General features: G+C 40.4%; 1 protein-coding gene across 1 annotated transcript in view; it reads left to right on the plus strand.

Annotated features, from left to right (window-relative positions):
• Nucleotides 1-8,890, plus strand: part of LOC139137172 (cytochrome P450 10-like) — a 20,794-nt gene extending 11,904 nt beyond the window's left edge. The window contains exons 6-11 of the mRNA XM_070705149.1: nt 255-456; nt 1,853-2,024; nt 4,010-4,176; nt 6,260-6,338; nt 7,763-7,966; nt 8,381-8,890. Of these exons, the coding sequence (XP_070561250.1) occupies nt 255-456; nt 1,853-2,024; nt 4,010-4,176; nt 6,260-6,338; nt 7,763-7,966; nt 8,381-8,491 (935 nt within the window). The 3' untranslated portion in view covers nt 8,492-8,890. The remainder of the gene's footprint in view (nt 1-254; nt 457-1,852; nt 2,025-4,009; nt 4,177-6,259; nt 6,339-7,762; nt 7,967-8,380) is intronic.
• Nucleotides 8,891-9,216: the final 326 nt, after the last annotated feature.

Raw genomic sequence — 9,216 nt, forward strand, 5'->3', positions numbered from 1 at the left:
AAAAACTTTTAACACCGTTATATGCATGGGGGTCAATTATATCAACATTTTAGCGATCCGACAGTGTTAGCTTTTGGTAAAACAAAATAAACACAGCTCAATTTATACGGCATTGATCAGATTAGCTCACACAATTCGACCATACAAGCGGCCAGAAAAAAATTAAGCTTGTTCTACGTTCAGGATCACATTTTCGACTGATTGAAATTGCTGCAACAGATCACATAAAACTTCTTCCAATTTTTGACTTTCAGCGGCTACGTCGATGGCCCTGGATACACGACTCGGCTGCTTCGAGCGCGACCTGGACCCGAATTCCGATGCCTTCCAAATCATCGCAGCGACCACCGACTTCTTTGGACTACTAGGCAAACTACTTTACGGACTACCCATCTATCAGTATATCAGTACGCCATCGTGGAAGAAATTCGTGAAATCGCTCGAAATCTCGACCAGGTACGTCATCGCGAGACTTTGATTTTGCTTCGATGGAGCCTAACACTAAATGACTCGTAGTTGTAACTTATGATGAGTTCTTTGCACTATTTTTGTTTCAATGGCAAGTAAGCTTAGAGTTTCTTGATTTAAACCAAAGAGAGAATTGAGATACACAGTATTCATCGTGTCAACTCAGCCTGTACATGTGTAAACTGCATTGTTATCGATGACAAATGAATTCTAGCCATGATAAAACTTGAAATATAAACTGTAACAGTGCCGCATTCATGAATAGATACGATGATGACAAGCGAAAGCTTTTGTGAGTAAAACTAGAAATCGCAATTGAAATATAAAACAAATGGTGGAAAAATCATCAACAGTTTACAGTTACTGGCCTTTTGATTGATTATACCGTCTGCTGCTGCCTTCATCCTGACAGCCACAGCATCAGGAATTTCCTGACAACGTCAATTATCGTTAACACTGGGCCGTCTACATTCATAGCATTCCCGCCCAGCCATTCCTTTCCCGCTCCTGAGTGTGTCCAGTCTCCAAGTCAATGACCTTGCCGTAACGTGACCTCATTCATAACACACAGTTGTGCGGTTCAACAACCTATTTTCCATTCACACGCAGAATTTCCTGTTGACACCAGAGTTACGTCATCGCCTTCTGCATCAGCTGAAGGCATGTCGTCGTCGACCGTGCATTCTGCATGTTAAAGGGTATTCAATAATGTAGACCACTGCTCAAAGTAGAACACCGACTAAAAGACAGCGACTATATCTCTTTATTATTGTATCTTAAACATGCGTAATAGCATTTTTTTAAATATGTCAACATTTTCATTTAAGCGGTAAAATCTATCGCATACTCTCCTGAAACCCAGAAAAGACAACGAGTGTCAAAATATAAGGTAGAATGCACCTCGGGGACAGATATTCGGACTCTCAAACTTTTACAATACTCATTTAGCCTACCATTCGCGGGGTTCATTTTGGAGCTTGTGGAGTGAAAAGTTTTCACCGACTTAGGTTTCTGAAAGTCGGGACTTTTATTTTCCCCGCGGAGATAACACTGGGGTGGCGGCCATTTTGAATTTCAAATGTCGGTTAACACTGGGTAATTTGTTTCTCCAGTACCAACTTTATTATCATAATCCTGGACTTTTACTCTCGATTGTGAAAGAGAGTGATTTGAAAGTTAGCTCGATGAAAGTTTTAGCAAAAGTGTAAATCATATTAGAGGCGCGAACGACCTTAAAGCGTGAAGCAAATAAACGCATAATATTCAGGTGGATGGGTAGCCGTTCATCCTGCCCAGTATGCATCACTTTAATAGCTGTACACCGTCGGTTACTCTACCAAAGCACGTCTAACTCCAACCCTGAATCCGATACTTTTATTTTTAGAATTTCGGAAAAATACGTCATTGAGACTCTGGCGGAAGCGAGGATGTCGAGCGAGCAGGGAGGACAGCCTGACCAAGACAGATTCCTAGTGTCATTGCTGGGTAATACAAATTTAACTTTCAAGGAGATGGTGGACCTTCCGGTTGATATCATGCTTGGTGGGATAGACACGGTAAGAACTTGTGGGTGGGGGCGGTACTGCCATAAGAGGGGCGTGTATACATAATATAGATTCGTGAAATCGCTATTCGGCGAAAATGAAGACCTTTGACACCTCACAAATTGAACGGAAATCGTAGAATTTGTGTTTTCAATTATTGTAGTTTGAAGTTTCCAGGGTACCTCTGTACCAAAGTCGGGAGTGAATGACCGCTAGCGTTAGAATGCTGTCAAATGTTATGGAAATGTTATGGAAATGTTATGGAAATGTTATGGAAACGGAAATGCCCACTCTAAAACAGCCATTATCTGACTGTTTATCGAACCTAGTTGATTCAAACAGAAAGTCAGTGTACAATCAAACACCGACTCCGGTTTTTTCTTGAAAAGCAAATGATATTCATCATCAACACCCTCAGTGAACATTGAAATACCATTTACCTCAATCAGCGCCAGTGATTTACTCTCGTCTTGGCCAAAATTTGTAGGACATGGTACTACATTAATCTGCCACCCGGGGTTATTGATTGTAAACTGTCAGATATCACCCTAAGAATAGCACAATTTGCTCTCCACGCAAAAACGAATTTCTGCTTTGAACAGTTTAAAAAAAATTCTGTGCTAGAATTTCCTATCGTTTTTTGCTTAGTTTGTTAAAAAATCTGGCTCCGATGTTATTGTGAATGTATGAATTTTAGGTCAGAAATTTTCATCTCCCACGCTTCTGCACGTGACTATGTACTAGGCAACCGCCAGCTCTGAGAGGGTTAAGGTTTGCCGTAAAGTGACGTACTGAAGCTCACAACGCGGGGAGTGGTTGTTCTTCAGGCACAGTCAGATGATTTCTTTCGTACTAGACTGCCTCGGATCTTGCATTGTATACTAGACTGAGGTCAACCGTCCTTGATTTACAATGAATGCCTAGTTATTTCGTAGACGGGCCGATGTGGCCCCCCAAGGAGGCAATTTGTAACAATTTCCTCTACAATTCACCCGACATATTCAAATATTCCTGGATCGATAATCAAACTTTTCACACGGGCAAGGCATTATGACTGCCCCTTTACAGAGAAAATACGATACATAATTTGTGTGACTGAATGTGTTACATACACTGTACTGTATAGCCAGGCAGTATAGTAGAGGACAACCTCAGTGGCAATTATTCTTCCCTAATTTATCTTAAAGAGAAACAGTCGTCGGAACTGCGCCAGTGCGAGTTTCTTGTTTACAAACAATGTATTTCGTGCACGATATCTAGATGCACCTCATCATCATAGCTGCAACATATAAATTATACGATGTAGATTATGACAGACATGTTTTAACTTTGATCAATCACCATCGTACCTTGGATACATATACAGTGTTTACATTGGTCGTATGGGTCCCATACAACCTTTAAGCTGAGTTCCGACGACTGTATACCCCTTTAATTCGCACATCACTCTTTTGTTCAAATCGCTGAAGGAACCATTTAGCAAATGCATTTAGCAAAATGGAAATACTGAGAAATAGGCCTATATCTGACGAGGGCAGGTAGGAGGCTTGCTAATCGAATACCTTGAAGATGATTTGTTTTCAAGAGAAAGACTGTCCTTTATACATATCAATGACGGGGTAAAAATCAGTTTATTTCTTTTATACGTCTCCGGTTTACTATCGCCTTATGTGTCGATTAATGGAATTTCCTCAACGTATCGCAAATAATATTTCATATTAGGTGTGATTTTACGTCTCCGGTTAACTATCGCCTTATGTGTCGATTAATGGAATTTCCTCAACGTATCGCAAATAATATTTCACATTGGGTGTGATTTGTGGTCGGAAGTTGCCGCAAAGTGGTATTTGCTGCCGTAAAGTGGTACCTACCCTTCACACTGTTGGTTACCTAAGTGTAGCCGAAGGGCATCATCAGTTCCCACCAACTCATGAATTTTTCGACAGTTCCATTAAGAAAGTAATTTATATGCTGATTGAAATTTTCCTTTCTTCCAGACGGCACATTCGTTAGTATTCAATTTGTACACACTCGCCACGAATCCTGAAAAACAAGAATATCTGCATCGATCGGTGACGTCACAGGTACCAAGTGGTACGCCCATTACGGCTGAAATGTTGCCAGGAATGCGTTACCTGAAGGCAAGCATCAAAGAATCAGCGAGGTAAACGAGGAATTTGTCTTTGCTCAGGGATTGAAGTCACTCTCAGATTATTTATGGGGGGCACAGGTTACACTTAGGGACTGGTCAGTTTCTTCAGCGTCGGGGTTCGGTTGATCCATGTTGGGGTAGGGTGGGGGCGGGATGTCACCCTGTCTCTGACTTAGGTACGGTGATAGGGGTCACCATGTTTTTGAAATGCTCAATAGGGATGGGGCCTGTGTGATTTTGAATTAAGACACGGACTCGTAAGTGCATAGAATGCTTCATACCGTCAATTAAATTGCATGGCATTCAGTTTCAGTTTTCGGCGCTCCCTATAATAATGAAAGTTTGTTTTGCAAAGCATAATACCAGCTACAAATTGTATCATTCAGTAGTGGTGGTTTTCGGCACGCCCTTTGCAGCGTAAATATCATATATATATATATATATATATATATATATATATATATATATATATATATATATATATATATATATATACATCAGAGATATGTGGATGTAACTTGCAAATTGGAAGTCTGTTTTGCAAAGTATAATCACCATTATGAACTCTGCAGTTTATATACAAAGCATGACAAGAACCTGATCGTCTGCTATTTTTTTTTCTATGAGAACTCAATGTGAGTAAGCAACATCGACTAATATTTCATGATACTTTGATATAGTGACATATTTTACAAAGTGAAAAACGGCAATATATTATTTAACGTTCTTATTGATAGACCTATTTTCCTTCCCTGGACAGGTTGTCAAATAAAAGGTTCTTTTTATTAGTAAAATGACAGTTAACAAAAGGCATTTTTTCGTCATTATTAGCTGTGCTATTATGGTTTCACCAGTAAAAGTAAAGGTCCTTCTAGACACTGTGCACATCAAATCTGGCTACAACGTATACAACTAGCTCTCTAGGGCTTCTCAGGGGATGTAATTGGAGCCAAGCAAAGGAAAGCCTATTTTGCTTTGCTCCCTTTTCTTTGTTTCCATTATAAAGTTTCACGCCACCGTGTCTTGTACTGTCTGAACCTTTTCACTCGCATTTTCCTCTGTAGAGGTCCACAATGATGGTGAAAGGGTACATTGCCATGACCAGTGTTAAGCTTGTTGAAATAGCCTGCCCATTTATGGGCGGAAAAAGGGAATTTTCAGTCTTGACCAAAGTACTGGCAATTTATTTACCTCGAATAATACAGATTATTTGACATATTTTGGTGTTTATATCATGACATGTATGCTATGTTGATAACATAAGTATAGGAATTTCTGTCGTTAATATAAACCATGGAATGATTGTCAAGGTCGTTCTGTTTTGGGAAGTTGGATAGGAGGGCTGCCTATTTTTTCGAAGAGGGGAGTTAGCCACTTTTTGATGTCCGCAAGAAGTAATTCCCCCCCCCCCGGCCGTCGAAACTGACCATTCCCTTATGGAGTAGAGACTTCTTGAATCACTTCACTATATTTCGGACCCTCGTTCACGAACCAATTACGACTGCCATGGGTGAAATTCTAAAGCAACGACCTCATTTTTGCGTAATGTACTAGGAGAATTCATTAGGCGACAGTTAAATCTGTGATAAAACACGATTCGAGGGTTCTGAGGGGGCAATAATGTGTTGTTCGTGACGAGAAATGTTTTGCATAGTGTCGGAAACTTGTACTCAACAACAACTGAATCACTGGGGTGTTACCATTCGCTAACATTTTCCAAAATCTGATGACGCAAAATTTTAGTAGGAACAATGCACGTGTTATAACTTGGCGTCCAGACTAAATCCAAGTCAAATCGCGCGTAGTGGATGACGTTTGCAATGACTGAATATTTAATTTCGTTTCATTACTTGTAAAAGAGTTGGCGACAGCGCCGGAACGTACCCTACTTTTGGAGATTTAAAATCTGGAGCCGTCGGATATATTATGAAGGCATATCGAGTACATTTTAAAATATGGCCATTCATAGGTGCGCCTTAAGATATTATGCGCCTCGAAAGTGGAAGACAAACATTTGCTCAAACTTTCCTCAAGGAATAAAAATCAAGAATAAAAATCGCGGGCTTTTTCACTCTAATTATTTTTTTCGTTTCAGAATGTTCCCGCTAAGTATAGGGATACATCGCTATACAATTAAAGACATCGAATGTAGTGGATACCACATTCCAGCCGGAGTAAGTCGGAATTTTATTTTTAATTGTACTGTCTATTCATAGACAGCACAGAAACTTGACTCGACTTTCGCATGTTCTCTTGCTGAGTCTGCCTAATCGCTTATCTTCGAAGTGCGCCACCAGCGGCAAAATACTTGTAGCCCACTTTGTCCAGTGCTGATCGATATCTTTCGCTGCCTGTAGTTTTGCCACTGAGGTCGCACTTTGTGGTTCAATATCATCGGGTGATAAGCACAAGACTGACAAAAACCTTTACCGACATTCAAGACAATTTGAAATTTTATCGTTTGAGAGCTAACCAAACTCTGGAGATTGTAACTTCGCACTTAGTCTCCTCGATCATGAACGGACCATTTTAAAACGAAACGTAGAAAACCTGACACCTGTTAACAGTCATAATGGCATGCATGTCTGTATGTCGTCATCATAATAATTTATTCAGGACATAGTCATTCATTGCGACACATATATCATTCACATCCGAATTTTAAGGATTGCTTCTCAAGTCATAAGCAGAAACTAAAAAGCGGAGCTTATAAAAACGCTACCACTTCAACATTGAAAAATAAATCAGAATGAAAATCAAAGATTGTAGATCAAACATCAGTTTTGGCAAAACTCACGCGTTGCGGTGTAGAGAGGATAGCAGTTTTTTGCAACAACAGTCTAGCTTAAATCGACGAACACAAAACTTTTTAAGGACATCGACGTCACGGTAAACAATATATTAATGTACGATGAAAAATATTATGTGTTCGGCGTCTGATGATGAAACTGTAGTAGCCCGGGTGACGTAATCAAGTTCAATACCAATTATGCCTGTAACTGTACTTTATTCAAAACCATTGTATCGTCAACTAAGTTACAGCAGAAATCAAAGAGGCTTCTACAAAATGGACTTCTCAATCCTCAGTAAAGAGTTATTAACAAGTGACCCGATGACTAAGTCAGTAGATTTGGTAGAAAGCCAAACGAGAATATTTAAGCAATAATGTAACCGTCCCGGCCCATAATGGACGAAGAAAACTCCCCAACATAATGTACGAGGCTGAGCCGAGTACATTGAGGAGTGCAAAGTTTGCTTGAGTCCATTATGGGCTTCAAGGGGGTACATTATTGCTAATATTTTTAGTTTTGGCGATGCCAGTGAATTTGTAGACGTAGAAAACATTCATGGGACCACAATGCAATGCTTGATAATCGGATACAATATCAGTAATAATCTGAGGGTATGACGTCACAAAAAGTCACTGGTATTAAAAAAGCTATGATATAATCGCTAATACGTGATTTTATTTATGACATTCACAACATATTTAATGGCTTTCAGATGCCAGTTCACACGTCAAGTCTGTTTTTTCCGCGCGGTCGATGTCTTGTTTGAATTATACATAATAAACCTGCGTTTTGTCTTCGTTGGCTAGGTGCTCGTTCGGGCCCTGACGATAGCAGGGATGCTGCCGGAATATTGTCCGGAGCCAGACAAGTTTCAGCCCGAACGTTGGCTGCGAGAAAACCGAGGCCTCCACAGGCTCAGCCCGCTCCTGGTGCTGCCCTTCGGCTATGGACCCAGGATGTGTCTCGGTAGACGGGTGGCTGAACAAGAGTTACAGATACTTCTCACCAAGGTAGCGTGTAGTCCTGCTTTTTATATATTTACGGCGTCACGTGGTCATGAAAACACCACGAAGGGAGCCGCAACGAGGTACCTCGTCGCCCGGGGTAGCGTCGCAAATTTCTGAAATCTTGAAAGCATGTCTACATAGTAATTTGTTTTAAGTCGTTCACTTGTCTCTGCATACAAAAGAATTTTATATTGTAATCAGACAATTTCAACTGATAATATCAATTTTATTGCGCAAGGACAATTAACTGTTTTTTCGACTGGGTCCAAGCGAAATGAGAGAGAGAGAGAGAGAGAGAGAGAGAGAGAGAGAGAGAGAGAGAGAGAGAGAGACTTTCACGTATACAAGTCTGCCCAGGTCTGCTTATGTTGACTTGCCTATTATGACCTCATAAATCATTTCTTTCCTGCTTTTCAGCTGGTCCAAAATTTCCGCATCGAATGGAACCATGGGAAAATGGGCATCAAGACATGCGTACCACACGCACCAGATCAGCCGGCAAGATTTACCTTCATCGACAGAAGGTAACCGTGCGTGTGTGAACGATGGACATAGCGTGAGGAGTTACCAGAAGTACGCCCTCTGTGGGGGATAACCAACTTATATGAAACTTTTCGATTCAGTAAACTGTGTTCTCAATAATTTTTGGTCTCAGGTGAATCGCTAACCTAAGTTCAAGTCTGTGAAGGTGACAGAAAGTGACGGTGCCTGTACGCGTTAACTATTTATACCAAGTGAGGAGTGACGAGAATTACGCCCTCTACAGGCGATAGCCAACATATTATGACACTTTTCAATACAGTAAACTATGTTTTCATGTTTGGTCTCAGGTGTATCGCTAACCTAACTTCCAGTCTGTGAATTTAATCAAACATGTAAATTGAATAAATGGAAGGGATTAATTTTAATATAACTTGTCGAGTCGTTCTCAACTTTGTAAAGCGAAGGTTTCTCCAATAGCCAAAAAATTAAACATTTTTTGCTCACGTGTTGACACACGTGGGCATATGTCGCAGCGATGTCTGTCTGTCTGTGTGCCTGTGTGTCTGTCTGTCTGTCTGTCTGTCTGTCTGTCTGTCTGTGTACTCAATATCTCAAAAACGGCTCATCAGATCAGAATCAAATCTGGTACATAGATTCAGTTTGTAAATGGCAAGAACTGATTAGTTTTTGGTGGGTGTGGCTTGCTTACTTTTTGCTCATTTGCATAATTAATGATTTTAGAAAAAACTGATATATATATTGACAACGAC

Source organism: Ptychodera flava, chromosome 7 (genome assembly GCF_041260155.1).
Source record: "Ptychodera flava strain L36383 chromosome 7, AS_Pfla_20210202, whole genome shotgun sequence".
Classification (NCBI taxonomy): domain Eukaryota; kingdom Metazoa; phylum Hemichordata; class Enteropneusta; family Ptychoderidae; genus Ptychodera; species Ptychodera flava.